Source organism: Pelodiscus sinensis, chromosome 11 (assembly GCF_052426305.1).
Source record: "Pelodiscus sinensis isolate ZL-2025 chromosome 11, ASM5242630v1, whole genome shotgun sequence".
Lineage (NCBI taxonomy): Eukaryota > Metazoa > Chordata > Testudines > Trionychidae > Pelodiscus > Pelodiscus sinensis.
Window position 1 is genome coordinate 48,838,761 of NC_143062.1, and position 18,543 is coordinate 48,857,303.

Here is an 18,543-nt window from a genome sequence, read left to right on the forward strand (position 1 = left end):
CCATGTAACTGCTAAAATTTCAGTGGTTATACGGTTACATGCACCCACAGCATGGCGCTTATCGGCTTCTGGCTCTGCTCCTGCCCCATTCCTAGGGAACCAGCTGCTGCCCCACACTGCAGGCTCTGATATAGAACCAGCAGCACAGGGTGGCAGATGGCTCCCCAGGCGAGACGGAAGCCTGCATGTGACCATTTATGATAACTGATAAGCCTAGGCTTATCAGTTAACCGTTAAACAGTTATCCTGTTACATCCCTAGTACACAGCAAAGAAAAACCTTCAGTTGGCCTGTACCAAGTGACTCGGACTCAGGGCTCTTTCACTGTTATGCAGACCTCTAGACATCCTTCCCATTGCAGGGTTTGTGCTCTATTCTGAGTCCAGATGTTTATGCAGCAATGAAACAGCCCTCAAGTCAGAGAGCACCAGCAAGCCCAAGTTTGCTGGTACAGCTAGTAATGAGTGTCTAGTTGCAGGGCAGACACACTCTGAGAATTGCTACCAGCTCAGGCAAGGGAAATGCTTATGTTGTGAATCCTGCTGGGATTTAAGCAGGAGCTTTCTGAACAGCATGATAGCATCTGGACTTAAGGTGGGCTTGAAAATGGGCACAACAGGATCTTCAGCACTCCTGGAATTCCGGCATCTACAGGACGGAATACCAGTTTTAAGGATCTCAATTTTCAAGTTGGGCACATGTAACTAGTCATTTAAATGCCTTTGTAGATGTTGCCCTGAAATCTTTGGCAGGATAGGGAATAGAATCTAGGTCTTTTCCTAGTAAATTAACCACTGAATAAAAATTGTTCCTTTCCCTCACACCTGCATCTGACTGGATTTACACTTTCAGAGCTCCAGAACTAGAAATCTGCATGCACTACTGTTAAATCAACTGTATGGCTCAGAACAACATTGTAATCTTAGAGAGCAAAATAATACCAATTTGTCTTTGTTGCAATTTTATACTTACTCATTGTTCTGTCTCAGTCTCTACGCTAGTTTTTTTTAAGCATTCTGCTTCTAAGATGAAAGCCTAATTTGATATTTTTGTAGTTATATAACGGTTCTAATATTTTGTGACATTTTGTATTGTGACACTATAGATGGAATTGTCATCGGACTGACACCCTTTACTGTTTATTCCTTAATTACAACTGTTAGCAACACTGCAGAGAAGCGTGCTAATCTGCCATCACATATTATGAAAACAACGTTATTGTTACAAACACCAACACCCACTCAACAGGATATTTCTAACATGGCAGTTTCTGTAAAAACTTATCAAATTAATGGACACTTCAATAAAAAAAGTTTCACATGAACTTTGAACATTTCCATGGAAAATGTAAAGTCATTTTAAAGTACAGCTGGAGGAAAAAATTTTTTGGCCAATCTTTAAGTGATTTAAATTCAGAAAATGAAGGGCCTGATCTAGCAGAAAATAGCTTCTGCAGGGGTTGGCCCTTGCAAACTGTTCAGACTTCCTGCGGTCTCCAGCTGAAGAGGCTGCTCCATATTCTGTGACAATGAATTCCTCACCACTAATCAGTCAGCAAAGGATAATTAAATCCTATTTGATTAATTAAATGCATGTAATGCTCTAGCGGCACATTTCAGAAGGTGCACCACTCAAGGAGCAATGCAAAGGCTGTGATCAGACTTGTTTGGGCTGTGACATTTTTGTAGAGGTTAGTAAGGGAGTAGAAGAAAGATGCTTCTAAATCATTCACTCATAATGCACAAAAAAAATAAGATAAAAGGATAGGACACCTCCCCCCATAAATACTTAACAGCAGGTGAGGGAAAGATAGACCCCCCCCCCCCCACTAGCAAATAACAGGGTATGGGAGGCTCATAATTCCTAATAGTCTCTAGTAATTAATTTGGTTAGTCTGTATCTAACTGGAGTGGTTTGCACACCCCATTCCATATAACCATGTACATGAATTCTTCTTGACCTAGGGGAAAAGTAATCATCCTTTACTGAAATTGCTTTCTATTGAGCTTCTTTACTCAAGTCCCAATTTTGGAGGAACCCCGCCCCCCCGAATGTCCACCATGCATCTTCGCTATTGAAGAGTGAAAAAGCACAAAAACCTCCGAGTCATTTACTTGAAAGGATTTCATTCTGAATTGGGTCTTTCAGCATATGCAAAAAGCAATGGAAGTTGGCTCCTAGGCATACTAACTTATCAAGGGGTTGGCTTCAGACTGGGCAAGGACTGTCTTTTTTGTTGTGTTTTTACAGCACCTAGTACAATAGGGTCCTGGCCCATGATGAAGGCTCCTAGGCACTTAGCGAATACCAATAATTAACCATATGCAAACAAAAAACCACTTACTGGCCTTCCACATTTGTAGCACAAGGCTGAGAAACTGTCCTCAATCTGCCATAGAAAGCAAGCTCCCCACCTCCTTATTCCAGTATCTGCAATCTTTGGTGGGCTGCTCGACTGGGCTGGCTTTCTGCCTGGTTCTTCCCTACCTCCCATGGCCTAATCCATAAATGATGTCTGTTGCTTACATTAACAAAATGAAAGTGACACAAAGCGATGGCTTAAAACTACAAAGGAAACGTGTTAAAATATCACTTCAATGTCTACAAAATTAACTTCATGGCTGGATCCAACCCAGATTCACATTGGCTTTTGTTTTCACAAACCAGGCCTAGAACTTCATGTGGGAAGTCAGTCAGGGAAAGAGTGTGCAGCAGCAGCTAGTGGAACAGAAACTGCAATTGCCTGTGGGGGAGACCAACACAGCCCCCACCTCCCAAATCAAGGTCACTGACATGATCAGAGAAAACTGGAGATATACAGACTGAGTGTATGTGCCCTTTGCATCCTTCCAATGGGCTCCTATAGAGGATCCCAGCCATAAACTAAAGCTTCCCCCTCGACCTGGTGTAAATTGCTTGCCTCTGCCAGAATAAACTCCCACTGTGACAAAGGAGGTTAAAGAAAATAAAGGTGGAATCATATATAACATACTTAAATGTAAAAGTGAAGGATTATACATAGCCTAAGATTCCACTCATTTTAAAGAGGCAATTGTACTGGTGGGTTTCCACATACTAGTGTGTCTCACTTATGATCTTATAAAGTCATTTTCAAGAAGGATTGTTCCTCCCACCACAAGAATGTTATTCTGAGCTTCCTCGAGCTGGCAGACTATAGATAAGCTGAATTCTTCCATGCAGATACAACTAGAAAAATCCATCAAACATGATTAATTTTAATATACATAAATTTAAGTGCAATTCAATGGCCTTATATGCGGTTGTCTGTACAGGATTATTTTTCCCACTGAAGTCAAAAGGTAGTTTCTCTTTTGTTTCCTCTTCATCTTTGTGCAGCAACTTTTGCATGACTTATGTTATACTCTGAAGATTTCTTTTTCTTAAAACCAACAGGTGTTTGTGCTCTTCCTAAAAGAAACTGCTCCCACTTAGGAATAGATTCTTCTACTGATGCCCAATAGAGAGTCTAAGAAAGATATAATGCAACAATAAGTAATTTAATTTTGCTTCACAATTTAATCCATTTACCAGTTTATCACGAAACAGTACACACATGCAATGTGTTATTAAAGCCTGCCTTATGTGTGAAGCAATTAAAAAAAGACTAAACTATTTGGATACCAAATTTCCAATCCCTCACTTACACAATGAAACCGAAGTTGGCAGAATTTCACCTTCCAGAGTTAGTTATGCAGTGACTGAATCTGCCCTCTTGTGGTGGATACTATATTAGACAGGGAACTCATAATGGTAGCATCAATAGTCATGGAATTGTAGTCATGTTTCTGTAAACCATAAACATTTTCTCATGCCTAAATATTATCATTATAATTTTAGTTTAGCAAGGTTTTGAGATAAAAAATAAATTTATTGTTTAATGCTATAAACAAACAAATAATGTATTAATGCTGACAAAAATATTTGTGAGCTTAATTTTGCAATGAATAAATCCAGGATAATGTAATTGGTTCCAGTACTTAGCTCAAGAAAGAAAACATGCACAGCCAGCATTCTTGTGGTCTAAAAAACAGAGTAATAGCCAGAAGTTTCTGATTTCTAACCACAGCTCTGACATGCACTTGTTCTAGGGTCTTGGATAAGAGGTGTAACTTCTGTGTCAGTTTTTCCAACTGAAGAACAGAAAAAATACCCCATTTAACAGAGGCATCCTGAGCACATATTTTTAAATGTTTATGGATGAAATAATTGTAACTCCTAAATACAATTTATACTAATGGACCAAAAATACTTCAGTTAAGAGTCAGAGACTCAGGTCCAAAATTAGCAAATTATGTGCTTTACTTGAAGCGCTTCTTAAATGCTTTGTTCAATATGAGCTAGAAACTTCTTTTCTAGCAAAACATTTGTACATATCTTAAACATATAAATGTAGGCTTTTAAACAAAGAACAAACCATTTTTATTTACCTAGATAAATACATATTTTGGTGCCCACACGTGATACCTCGTAAATTACTCCTTTGGAAGTGCTGGACTATTTGGTAACTATTTTGGTTTATATGTATAACTCAGACATAGTTTCTATACATAATCTAAAAAGTATATTTACTCACTAGACTTTGTTTGAAATTTTATATGAAATCACATAAATCTATACTTGGACTGCTAAGTTAAAGACCCATTATAATCAATTGTAAAAATCACAGCGGGTATATGTACTAAGAGAGTGTCATATATATCCTATGAAGGTTTTATTGGAAAGAATGTGGACAGCCAATTTTGTATATGAAAGATATTTTTCCTTTCTTGCTATTAAGTATCCTCTCCTTAAAATATATATGAAGATTAAATATGTGATTTTTCCCCTTGAAATAGTAACACAACTCTCCCATAACTCACACAATTGGGTGGGAAGGCTGAAGGCAAAAATCAATACTGCTTCTATCAGTAACCAATACGAATTGTCTGACTTTTATCCGTTTTATCCATACTTTAAAAGTATCTACACCATATTTTTTAAAATCTGTACCCATTTGGCGCAACTACTATCAAATTTTTCTGCAGAATTTGCTATGCCATGGTATACAGTTCTTCACAGTGATTGAACCAGTACTAGGAATGTCAAAACTCTCTAGTGTTGGGACTTCAGGCCTAATACAGACAGACGCTGCTAAAACCTTCCATGCATAGGTGACCATTTTAAATTATCAAGGACTAAAACTGTATTTGCAGCACACATGCAGGCATTTATGGCTTATGTAATAAGTATATCTTCAGAATAAATTTAGGCCTTTTCCTGCAAACACTTAACTTTAGCATATGCATATTTCTACTGAACACTACAGAACTATTCATGTGCGTAAGTGCTTGCAGGACCATGCCCTGTTTTATAGACTCAGCTTAAATAGCTTGGTTCTATTTTTTTACTTTTAAGTAATTTGTCAGCCAGCACATTAACTTTATTTGCAAGTTGCAACTTAAAATATATTATAAACTTTTTAATACTATTTAATATTTTTACTAAAATAATCAGCTCATTGTAAACAGCTTCATTTCCCAAATTACTGTGCAGTATACATTATGTACATTTATATTTTGAGTCTGATTTTTATTTCAGTGAAGGGGGAAGGGCAGGACACGAGATAGGCCATATTTAGTACCCAACAAATTCAAAAAAGTCCCTATTTATTTTAAAGTTATATGGCCATTAAAAAAAAGCATGCTACCACCTTCATCACTATAACAAGAATTTTTAAAGTACAGTTTGGTTGATATAATTCTTTTCCTCTTCTAGGATATTCAGGACTTCAGGATATTAATTGAATGAAGGCACTAACTATAAGCAGCATCCTGTGTACTTAACCATGGCGGAAGTCACCCTTTTCTGTAGACTTATGCTCCAAAACAATCAATTCTAATTTTTTAAAAAATTATGCTTCTAGCCATAGTGGTTTGAAAGAAAATCCTGAAAATGTGAACCAACTGTGACTGCACAGTGATATCTTCACAAGTTCCCAACCATCCTTACACACAATAGCTCTGACAAGTGTGAACTTCCCCATTCATCTTAATAGGTTGTTGACTCAAACCTAAAGATGACAATCTGTGGTAAACTTACACTTTCAGTTTTTAGGATGGTATGAAATAAGCTGAGTTTAATATTGAAATAAAAACTACAAAGGTTCTGATTCTTGAATTATACATTTTCATATTTAAATAAATAAAACCTCAGGTAAAAAAATATTGGAAGCTGCTAGAGAATTTCCCTCAGGCTACTGCAAAATCTAGAGACTTTGACCCTGCATTTAGGTTCAGCCTACTGCACAATATACACCCCTTTGGCTATACAAGCCAATTTCACAATCAATTATTTTTACGTTATGAATATGCTTTAGAAAAAGGGAATTATTTTGTACATAGTAAATGAAAGGATGGAGTTTATTTCAGGACTCACTTCAATCTTAACAATATTGGGATGTGGCTGTAGATGTACTCCTGCTTGCAGCCTCTTTTCTGCTGCTTCTATATCCTGTTTAAAATAAGAGTTTGACAAGTTGCAGGTGACAATCAGACAACATATACATTTCCTTGCCTTTTAAGTGAATTTAATTTACCTAAAAAGCACTGTATTGATATCTTTGGAAATTGAATTATGTTCAGCCATCAATCCTGTGGTCTCTTTGCTTTTGACAAGAACACTAATACAGTGGAAGCTTTGCAAAAGCCTGCTGAACTTTCTTACATTTCCTGGCTGTAAGAATTTTTTCTTTGCTAGATATGTTCCGATACATAGCTCCTACTACATATTTAATCTCGCTTCAAACAAAGATGATTTAGAGTTATACTATTTTTCTTATGACAATACAGAAAAAAGGAGAGTAGTTTTCACTGTGTTGCAGAGATTAATCAAAACATGTATTCTATCTACTGTAGCTATAAAGTAACTAAGCAAATTGTGTTCAAGATCTTGTCTTCCCCAAGACAAAGATGACTTGCTAATATGCATGCATAACATGTGCACAAAATTGTAGAGATGCAGCAAGCTGTTCACCAGACATTCAAACTCAGATGACAACACACCTCTCTTAGCTTTCTTATAAAATCTGCACATGGGCTTCCACTTGCCCAATAGACATGTGTTGGGTTCACAGAGGCCTAGATTCAATTTGAAAAGACACTTTTAAATTGTAACCCTTTCTTGTGGGCTTAGTTCCATAGCCAGGCACTGAAGGGATGGAGTGCAGGGCTTTTGGGCAGATGAAGAGATGGAAAGGGGCGTGGGAGATGGGTGAGAAGGAGCCAAGGAGAAGAGGGGGGTGGGGAGGAAAACATAGCAGATGGCAGAGTTGGGAGCACAAAGCAGGTGTGAAGAGCACACCATAAAAAAATAAATGAGTGAGGAAATTCCCCAAAGGGACTTCCCAAAGATATATTGCCACTGCTGCTCAGAACAGTGAGATTCTGGAGGAGCAGGTCTATAGGAGAACCCAAACACAATTACTCATACTGAGTAGTAGCCAACTGGAATACTTGTGTATGTGCTACTCAACATGAGTAAGGGTTGCAGAAACTGGCCTAAAATTCCTGCAGAACAAGATTAAAATAAAGTAATAGTTATTTCCTCTGCCCTCGCTTTGCTGTTGCTTATCATTTAATTCTACTATCTAATATGGCAAAATGTTTTGGACTATTATTTATATAAAAATTCTGTACACATTAAAATTACCTTTTTATCTCATGTGCAGCCAGAATGTCCTCCTGTGTTCAGTGGGACAAGAACTCATTTTTTTTTTACTCTATAAAGTGAAAACATTCATCTTTGTGGAAAAATTTTGGGCCAAGCTGTGCATTGTGGGGCAAGACTTGAAACATCTGCAGTTTAAATGAAACTCAATTCTGGTGCAAGACCCTCAATGCTACTTAGGTCCCAAACAGAGGCTGCACAATATGGGACTGCAAGCAAAATTGTCAGTCAGGCCTGTGTACCTGATACATGCTAAAGACAGGATCTCCATGCTGGTCCCATATAAGCGTGGAAGGTCACATTGGGGATAGGATAGGATGGGGCAGGACTGTGGGTCAAAGCCCTCTGGAGCAGATGTGCCTGCTAATGCCAGCCTTGGTCTGAAACAGTTGCTGTGCAGATTTTGCCTCCTTAGACTCTCTGTGCTCCACTCATTTAGGGCAATGTTTTCCCAACAGGGGTCCACAGATCATGGGGGTCCACAGGCCATACTCATCAACTCCTCCTCCTCCCTCCCAGGCAGACTCCTTACTTGCCCTGATTCTGTGTGGCTTGCAGAACTGATTACTAGCTCCATCCCTGTGGCTCCTAGATGCATGGGTGGCCAGGGAGGATCCACGGACTACCCCCATCCAAGTGCTGGCTTCACAGATCCCAATGGGAACTGCGAGCAATGAGGGGTGTGTGGGTGGGGTGGTGGTGCTTACGGGCATGAGGGCAGTGAATGAAACTTCCCTGTTCACGCCTCCACCTAGGGGCCACAGGAACCTGGCTGTTGCTTTGTGGGAGTCACACTAAGTGCCATCAAGACTTGCACCCCTTCCTACCTCCTAACCTCCTGCTCTTGCCCAGAGTCCCCTTCCATAACCAAACACCCTCCCATATACTCCTGTGCCCCAAACCCCTCATCCATGGCCCCACCCCAAAGCCCATATCCCTAGCCGGAGCCTCAGCCCCCTACCCCAGCCTGGTGAAACTGAATGAGGATGGGAAAAAGCAAGTGACAGAGGAATGGGGATGGAGAGGATGGGGCCTAGGAGAAGGGATAGAGGGTCCCCAAATAAAAAAAGGGGGTCCTCTGTTTGCCAAAATCTGAGAACTGCTGATCTACAGCATGAATACCCAGCTTTTGTGCAGGTGTGGCAAATTTCACCCATTATATTCCCCCCATAACTCGTCTCCATATGTGTTTTTATAAACAAGGTTCAAATTAGCACTTATTTGTTGACAAGCATAATAAATGCAATTACATTTTTGCATACTGAAACAAGCTCATTATGATAGTAAATGTTATTGATATCTTACTGTAAACCTATAGTAAAGAGATGTAGTCTTGTAGTTATGCAGGATATTTGCCATCTACTATCATATTCCTCAAAATGATTTCTTTCAAGTGTCAAAAACATTAGTGTTCATAGAAGAAATAAAAACATATGTATGACCATCAAAACAAATAGTCTGGCAGGATAAAGCAGCATAAATAAGTCTAGATATATTAATTTTATACTAGCTTTAACAGACATACAGTACTGCAGATGCTTTCTGATAACAAAATAAAACAGGAAAGAGATCCATGCAGAATAATATATGAGAGCCTTGAAAAAACAGTTCATATTTATGTGCCAGCTTCAGAATATTGTTCCTGATACCAGGCACTGTACATTTCACAGTTACCATGTGGGGAGTTGTTGATTTGGCCTACTCAAAAATACACGGACATGATGAGGTGTTGATTTTTGCTTAAACTTAGAAAAAACAGAAATGCAAATAAAATTAATTCAGTTTTATGTGAGCTTAAAAAAAACCCTTCGCTTTTCCTCTCTGCCAATTGAAATTTTATGCTCACATAGCTCAAAAATGTCTGAAGCTAGAAATTTCAAACTTAGCTTGCTTTATAATCCATAAGAGAAAAAACGGAAATTTGAAAATACATTTTTTTTTACAAATAGGTTAGTATGTTTTCTCATAACACATTTAAAAAGCAGATATCAGGTTAAAATCCATATTTTAACAACAACACATTTCCTTTTCTGTGTTGCAAATTAACTAAAATTAACACAGCATTTGTACAATTTAATTTACAGTCTGTATATTTTTTATATTTCACCTATCTTGCAGAGTGAAAATAGACTGGGCATTTTCACATTTTGGTCTTTGTACGTTAGAAAAGAACGGAAAGGATTGGGTTGCAAACATTACTTGTAGAATGCTTGTTCCTTTTAAAAACATCTCTTTTCAATTGAAGGCTGTTACTGTCTTTAATCCAAGGCCTGAATGAACATTCTTAATCTTTATAGTCCACACTTAGATGCTTTACTTATTAAGTGCTGAGATAGCTCTGAAGACACTTCTGTAATCCTAGCTTGTTATTTATGAACAACAACAAGAAAGAAAACAGAAAACACTTGCACGTGCATAGTGTTTTGTTTTCTTGTTATTCATAAATCTTAATGTATTTGCTTTGCTATTTAATATATACCAGAAAATGTAAAGTGTGAAGTAACAGAATGAGCATTTTAGGAGAAAATCTGGGCCAACTACTATACTAACAATATTGTATACAAATGCTGAATTAACTCTTGACCAGTTTAAAATCTGATCTCATATATGGTGGTGTAACTCTGAAGTGACTGGCTTAAATGGAATTCTTCCAAGATTGTGCAAGTATAAATGACAGCTGAATTTGGCACCCTAAAATGATGTATGTATCAGAGCCTTCATTTTACTTTATCTCTGAGAAGGGACATGAACTGTTTTTCTTGTAGTCCTGGCCATTTTATTCAAAGTGTTACGGGATGGACTAGTGCTTAATATTATAGTATGCTAGATTCTGTCTTACTTGCCATAGGTTTTTGAACTGCTGACTTCAAATAAATTGGAGAGGGCTAGAAAAGAGAAATCTTCTACTCCTGTTTTTAAAAACAAAAATGCCAGACCAGGTCCCACCTAGCCACCAGCTATATGCAAAGGTACCATCTAATCTTTCAGTAGCCTCAATTTTTTTCCCAAGGCATACTGTACCTTTTAGTAAAAACATTATTTTGCTGTATGTCATTAAGTCAGTATTCTGGATGACAATAGACAGCAAATACACAAACAAGAGTGGAGCAACAAAAAGACACAATATCTAGGCCATGCCAATGTGATTTCCCTACTAAAATATTTGTACAACAGCTGCACTTGTCTGAAAGTAATTTATTTCCTAGTATAATAAACATTTATGTATCAAAATTAAATAGCTACAGAGATGACAATATTGGATTTGTTTTGCTCCCTTCTGTGTAAAATTCCTGTAGGAAGAAGTCAGAGTGGGAGGAAAATTCTCTGAGGGGAATGTAGCTCATAAAAACCCAAACAGATGCGAGTGAAAGGAGAATGATCCACCTTTTTGCCAAAACAGGTAATTTCTCCAGGCCATGACAAAGACATATTGGTGAAGTGGGGGAAAGCTTGCCTGGTGCTGTTAATGGTATACTTCTTGAGTGTTTATACACAGAGAACTCAACTTTCCAGTGTTGTCCAGCTTGTCCAATGTCCCATTCTCATTCTGATCCTATCACCTGCATGGCTGTTCCTGTTTGTTTGTTTTTTGCCCATTGTACTGTGGACCCTCCTTCATGAGAAAGGGCAGCCTTCATTTACTGTTATGTAATGGATATGGTGCCACCTATCAATCCCAAGATTTAAACAGGGCAGCACCTTATATCATTTTTCCACAGAGATCTGTTAGCCACCTCAAACCATCTATAGAAATACAAAACTAAAAACTGCTTGGATTATATTTTCAATCTTACTCTCTTCTATCTGAGTACTGTATACTCACTATAAATATGGTGTAAAACCAGTCCAAATACTAATATATTTTAATTTATTTTAAATAAAGATGAACATTGTAACTTGCTGGATTTTATCAAAGAACCTATTTTTAAGTGCTGTTCTGTGACGATATACTTAGTAATAGATGACCCCCTTTACAGTGTGCTCTTTCTTATGTTAGAAGTCTTCAGTTTCAAAATTCTAAGCTGACGGTTCAAGCAGCGGGTATCATATGTCATTTCCTGCAATCCAATTAAGAGCCTTCTATTGACCAAATTACCAGTTTTCTTTGAAGAAGCCAAGATATATGCAGAATTGAAAAGCATACAGGAAGGTTATAGCACCCCTAACTCTGAAAAGTACACAACGGATTAGTAGATGATCTGTCATAACATGCTCAATAAAAACAAATGAACAGAAATAGTTTGACCTTCTTCAAAGATAGAGGTGATGGATCCCCACTATTGGGGTGTGTCTAGATTACAGGGTTGTCTCGACAAAAGTGGACTTTTGTTGACAAAACTATACCTGCGTCTACACTACCACAGTAAGTCGACAGAAAACGGCAGTTTTGTCGACGGTGGTAAACCTTGTTTTACGAGGAATAACGCCTTTTTTCGACAGAGTTCTGTCGAAAAAAGGTGCTACTGTATCCACACTGTGCTTTTTCAAAAAAGAGCATCTACACTCTCTTTCGAAAAAATGGCTTGCTTTTTTGACAGATCTGTCGACAAAGCCTCTGCCGAAAAAGGCATGCAGTCTAGACATACCCTGGGAGACCAAAATGTTCCAGAGATGTGTCTATAAAACAAAGATACAAAGACACTGAAAAGATACTGCAACATCCAGTAGAAAAACAAGGTGAATATATCTTGAACAAGAATAAATATACCCTCTCATAAAAAAGAAGACATTAAAAGATTTTGAACAACCCAGAAAAATCAGACGACTCAAAAATAAAAAGTTGCTAACTGGAAAAAGGCTCTGGTCTATTCAGAGGCACCAACTTTCTCATTTTCCTGGGGGGGGGGGGGGGGGTGCTTATCCCCTGCTCTGCCACAGGCGCTGCCCTCCCTCAATCCCTTCTCATAAGGCTCCACCCCATTCTGCTCCATGCCACTTTCTCATCCACACCACCTCTTCCTGCCCTGTTCTGCCCCCTTCCTCAAGAGCATCCCACCCTTGCTCTGCCTCTTCCTGCCCCTGCTTTCCCCCTATTCTCCTGCACTTCCTTTACACCACCAAACACCTGATCACCGATGGGTAGGAGGCAGAGTTGGAGAGAAGGAGCTCATCGGCAGGGCCGCCAATGGGCACTGTGCACCCACTATTTTTTTCCACTGGTGTTCCAGCCCTGGAGCACCCACAGAGTTGGTGCCAGTCTATCAATCAAATTTTAACTCCAGCCTTGAGACTGAATCTAAGCAATGGTGTTTAATGATTATTTGGAAAAATGTGGATTTGATGAACAAATTCCCTGAATGGACATAGAACAAAGGTAGCAGGAAAAAAAAGACTGTTCTAGTTTCAAATGGGGTTTGGTTTGATCTTAGAACTGTCTGTCTGTCTGCAATGAAAGACTCAGTAATCAGACATTTAGAAGTTTGCTTGGGATAGGTCTACACAGCAATAAAACATTATATCAGCTGCCTTGGTCTCACAGGACTCTGGTTGCAAGACTATAAAACTGCAATATAGATGTTTGGCCTCAGGCTTGAGCCCAGATTCTGGAAACTCTACTATGGACCCCACCAGGCTCTCACGAGAAGGGTGTGAGGACTAGTTAGTGATGTCCTAGGTTATAAAGACTTCTTTAGTACATTTTGCACACATTCCAGAATCAGAACCCTAATATTTCAAATTTCACCTGAAAAACCAAGACACAAACGTAATCTCTGTAACACTACATTTCGGCATGCCACTTGACAGTCCCAGAAACTTACATTTAAAAGTGCTGTATTTCTTTTATAAGCTGCATCAGCTGCTAGCATTTGCAATGTCTTTTCAGTCTTTTTGTCCCCTAGATGAGTCTCCATCTGCTGTAGCAATACTGATCTCTGAGACAGTCTACAAAGGAAAATATTTTAATAAGTGGGCAGAACATTTTGCACAGTAGCTAGAATAACCTTTTACCTTAGCCAATTCTTTTGAAATTATGGGCCTAATTATGCCTGTTTCAGTGTGGGTGTGCTGCGGGAAGGAGAAAGTACTGGGAGACCCTTCCCGCTGTGCTCCTATGCAGTGAGACAGTCATAATGCTGCAATCAGCAATCCTCAAATAGGAAGGGGGCACACAAGCACTGAATATCTCCGATTAGGTATGCCAGGATGGGCTGAGGTAGTACAGGCATGGCAACACTTCTGAAAGTGCTCAGAAGCCAACACTGGGAGAAGAATGAGTAATATATTTTCTGAAAGAAATGTAGCAAGAGTCAAAGAACTCCCTGCAGCATCTCCAGAGACAACTATACCTCTTGCCCTATGCAGTCATATTTCCTCCAGCCCCCTCCACTCAGGTGGTACTTGGGAGCCATTCTTATGTGGGCCTTAGATTCTCAAGTGTCTCATTTTAAACATAAAATTCAACCCTGCTTACAAGTGCTAATCTAGATAAGACTATAGTCACATACATAACTAAATGATGGAAGTGGTATCATATGCATATGATCAAACATTTTTGTTTGTACTGCAGACTACCCCACCATTCTACATTGAATTCACTCAATGTAGCTGTATTTACTTACACTAGATATAAATATGACCCACGAATTTCAGAATAATTATTCTTTGTCAGCTTTCCCAGTCTGCAGCAACAATCCTCTGCTATACTAGTAGGCTGTGTCTACATTGGCACCCCTTTCCGGAAAAGGGATGCTAATGTAGACTTCGGAATAGCAAAATCCGCGGGGGATTTAAATATCCCCCGCGGCATTTGCATTTACATGGCTGCCGCTTTTTTCCGGCTTGGGGATAAGCCAGAGAAAAGCGCCAGTCTAGACGTGATTCTCCGGAAAATAAGCCCTTTTCCGGAGGATCTCTTATTCCTTATTTTCCGGAGAATCACGTCTAGACTGGCGCTTTTCTCCGGCTTATCCCCAAGCCGGAAAAAAGCGGCAGCCATGTAAATGCAAATGCCGCGGGGGATATTTAAATCCCCCGCGGATTTTGCTATTCCGAAGTCTACATTAGCATCCCTTTTCCGGAAAGGGGTGCCAATGTAGACACAGCCATAAAGAATTAACTAATTTGCTAGGTATACTATCCAGTGAGAACTGGAAGATGAATATAATGGAGCTAACCAAACACCACACATTCTTTCATGCTAAGTGTTTATGAAAAGGCAGGTAACAGAGGTCAGAATTTTACAATCAACTTGTAAATATATGTTAATTATATTACTGTAGTCTTTATATACATAAAAACATGTACTTTCCCAAACAATATTTTCTGTCATAGTTCTCATACCCTGAGAGCTTAACTCTTAACAAATCTAATAAGAGGGTGGATTACTTTTCCTGACTAGTTTGTCAGAGTGTAGACAAACTTTTCTGACTCATTTTAATAAGATATTCATTTTAAAAGCTGAGTTTACAGTGAAGATAAACTGATATTTTAGAAGTCAATGTGAAGAAAATACTATATTGAATTGAAACCACAATTTGAGTTTTGAATGGCAGCAGAACCCAAGCTACTTGAATTGGAATTTAGATGATATATTGAGGTTAAATCTCAGGTCCTCAATTGTGCATCTCATCTGGAAGACAACAGTCTTGGAAGCCTATTGTCTGACTCAACAGTTTTTAAAGGAAGAGTGTCCCTTATCAAAATACCAACCTCTTGTTACAGGACTTAAATAGTCTGTGGAGGTCTCCCCTACACTATCTCAACCAGCCAGTTCTTTGTAGTTTGAGAGATTTGGGAAGATCATAGCATAAGTTGCTACAACACAAGCCACAATCCTGAAACAGGTACTTACATCTCATCATGTCTTCTAGCAAGCTGAACTTCTTGAGCTAAGTAGGACGCCATCTTTGATTACTTATCTAAATGCCAACTTCACTCTACTGAAACAAAGTAAAATTAAAATTATTTCTCCAAAGAAATACATGAACACTTATCTTTTAAGTATTTAAGAATGCTGCATATTAGACAGACCTAGTTAGATGCAAGACACCTTCCTAAGTAACTTTAAAAAAAGTGAAATCAGAATTGTGAACGATAAAACACTATATAGACAATCACAATACTAGATACTTTATTTGTTCTAAATGCTGTATATACATTACTGACTCATGCTCACATCGTCTCTTGACTCTTATTACACCCATTTTATGTACTGGGGAATGGCAGCACAAGGGCTTGATTTTCAGCTATGTAACTGAATGTGTATTTACATGTCACTACTATACTAAAATTCTCATACAAACTGTGCATATACAAAGACCATTTAGATTAGACATGAAAATATGACTAGTTTAAAAACAAGAGAAAAAAGACAAGTCCCTATTTAAACATATATATTTAAAATGTTACTACGTTGCCTAAAAACCATCAGTGTCCATACTGAATGATCTGCATGGTGCTTAAAGACCTTATAGCAGTGGTGGGCTACCTGAGGCCCATTGGAGTTCTGTTTGTGGTCCATGAGCCATTTTGCTTATTGTCACCCACTTGCAGGGCTGCCAGATTCTGCTGGTTTTCGTCCAGCTTTTTTCCTAACAGTGTTACAAAAGTGACACACACATAAAGCAAGGGCACATGAAGTTATGTGCATGCTGATTGCACACAACATTGTTGTCAGAGCTTTGCGCTTCCTCTGCATCCAATCAAAGTGCTGCTACGATTCAATTCGCACACCCCGCTAATTCTAGGTTCGCACGTGCAGTTAGTAAAACTACCCTATCCCAGCAGACTGTCTTGGTTATGATAATTTTGAGGCCCACTGTGATGGAAGGCCACTCGTGCGGCCCACTCACTATCTTAAATTGCCCCCAAAGCATTCCCTGCCTCACTCCCAATAAAGGAGTGCCCTACCCTGTGGTTGGCTGTAAAACAAACACCACCTCAAAGGAGTCTGCATTCCTTTGGGTAGCCCACAAAATGAAAGTCACCCAGTTTACATGAAATTTGACTGCAACTGTGCACAGCGGATCTCTGGGGGAATAAAAATATCCAAAGTCTCAAACAGCTAGAACAGGGTGAGAGCAATCCTACTGCAGGTGGGCATGCACATGCGCACCATATACCCTGAACAACATGGGCAACATCAGTTGTATTCAGATAATGCAGTAACAAGAGATATTCAGCAGCAGTACCACTAACAGCTCCAATCCACAAGTCTGGTGTGTGTATGGGGCGGGAGGGGGAGGGAAATTTCACTTCTATTTAGGTCTCTGTATTGGGGATGTGACTAGTCGACAATCCGACGAGCATATGCTTTATCTGGTAACTGAGTAGTAACTTGATTAGTCCCTCCCCTCTGCAAGAGGCAGTGGGGGGGGGGGGGGAAAGCAGGAGCCAACACTGGGGGGAGCTGGGTTAAAAGCCGGTTCCCCCAAAAACATCTCAGGGGGAAGAAGGGGAGAGGCAGAGGTGGATCCAGGGACCAGCGTGATCTGGGATTCAGCCGATTCCCAACTCAGACCCAGAAGCTGTGCCTCTGCCTTCTAAATGTATTAAGAGCCTGGTGGCTCTCAGGGCTGGCCTCACCACCAGGGCTACGTCTACACTGGCCCCTTTTCCGGAAGGGGCATGTAAATTTCACCAGTCGTCGTAGGGAAATCCGCGGGGGATTTAAATATCCCCCGCGGCATTTAAATAAAAATGTCCGCCGCTTTTTTCCGGCTTTTAAAAAAGCCGGAAAAGAGCGTCTACACTGGCCCTTTTCCGGAGGGTCTTATTCCTACTTCAAAGGGCACTTTTTCCGGAGGATCGGGGCCAGTGTAGACGCTCTTTTCCGGCTTTTTTAAAAGCCGGAAAAAAGCGGCGGACATTTTTATTTAAATGCCGCGGGGGATATTTAAATCCCCTGCGGATTTCCCTACGACGACTGGTGAAATTTACATGCCCCTTCCGGAAAAGGGGCCAGTGTAGACGTAGCCCAGGTGAATTGAGGCGACCGCCTCCAAGACAATAAAAGAACAAAAAGTCTCCCGTGGTGTGACAGGGGAGCGCACTGCTGACAGACATGTTTCAGATTAAACACAAACCTCCGCCACTCGTGATAGCACGTTTCACAAAAGCCCAATCCAGGCTCGTGGGGGCGCCACTAGGCCCCAGAGTGTAGGAAGTTGTGTCTGCGGCTGGGGCCGCTGTATTCGCTCCGCTCTATAGTCACAGAGATGGGGAGCGCTGTGCGGGAGGGCGCAAGACACATCACAGGCAGGCGAGGGGCCCTGGGGGCGGCATTTGAGCTCCCTGCCTGAGGGGCCAATGTCGTCAGCCAGCCCCGGTTGACCTGACTTGAAATACCTCAACGTGCCCTTCCACCCTGCGCGCTCGGTTTTTTCCCTTCTTCGGAGGTTAAAAGAAATTAAAACGTTTGCGTGGGCACCGCGCATCGGCCCTGGAGGCGCCCGGGGGCCCGGCGCTCCCCCAGCCACTAATGGGCGGCGGACGGGAGGGAGATAAGCACCAGCTCCTGGCTGAGCCCCGCGCCCCGGCCGGAGCCTCCACACGCAGCGCCTCAAGACGTTCGCGCGCCAACGGCCGCGCGGCGGAGCGGTTGGAGCCGCGCTTTCGTCACCCCTGCGGCCGTACCACCCTGTGCGGGATGGGGGAGGGGTGTGAGGCAGACCACTCCTCGCCGGGTCCTGTGGGCCGCCCGCCCGCAGGCACGTACCATTCGGCGTTGCCGGAGGGGAGGGCACCTCCGACCCGGGCAAGCAGCGCCCCCCTTCGGCTCGTCCGCGACCGTCCGCGCGCCACGGTGGCCGCTCCGAGCGGTGGCGACCGCCGAGGAGGACGGGGGCGGGCGGGAGGCGAGCCGCTCCCTGCCATTGG

At 40.8% G+C, this 18,543-nt stretch overlaps 1 protein-coding gene across 7 annotated transcripts; it reads right to left on the reverse strand.

Moving 5' to 3' along the window:
- Nucleotides 1-3,216: 3,216 nt before the first annotated feature.
- Nucleotides 3,217-18,533, reverse strand: CEP15 (centrosomal protein 15). Of its 7 annotated transcripts, none has more exons than XM_075938468.2 (5): nucleotides 18,383-18,533; nucleotides 15,518-15,602; nucleotides 13,485-13,608; nucleotides 6,436-6,510; nucleotides 3,217-3,487 (listed from the first exon to the last, which is right to left on the reverse strand). In XM_075938468.2, the coding sequence occupies exons 2-5, from the start codon at nucleotides 15,568-15,570 to the stop codon at nucleotides 3,344-3,346; spliced, it is 396 nt and encodes a 131-aa protein (XP_075794583.1). In that variant the 5' UTR covers nucleotides 15,571-15,602; nucleotides 18,383-18,533; the 3' UTR covers nucleotides 3,217-3,343. The 7 variants fall into 7 exon arrangements, with proteins under 7 accessions (XP_075794583.1, XP_075794582.1, XP_075794586.1 ...); XM_075938467.2 differs by having other exon boundaries at nucleotides 15,518-15,605; XM_075938471.2 differs by lacking the exon at nucleotides 18,383-18,533 and adding an exon at nucleotides 18,013-18,169.
- Between the last annotated feature and the right edge of the window lie 10 nt (nucleotides 18,534-18,543).

Coding starts and splice junctions, on each gene's coding strand:
- CEP15 (XM_075938468.2), bottom strand. CDS start 15,570: ATGGCGTCCTACTTAGCTCAAGAAGTTCAGCTTGCTAGAAGACATGAT. Junction 13,609..15,517: donor GCTAGAAGACATGATGAGAT/GTAAGTACCTGT, acceptor TTTCCTTTGTAG/ACTGTCTCAGAGATCAGTAT. Junction 3,488..6,435: donor CCAATATTGTTAAGATTGAA/GTGAGTCCTGAA, acceptor TATCTTTCTTAG/ACTCTCTATTGGGCATCAGT.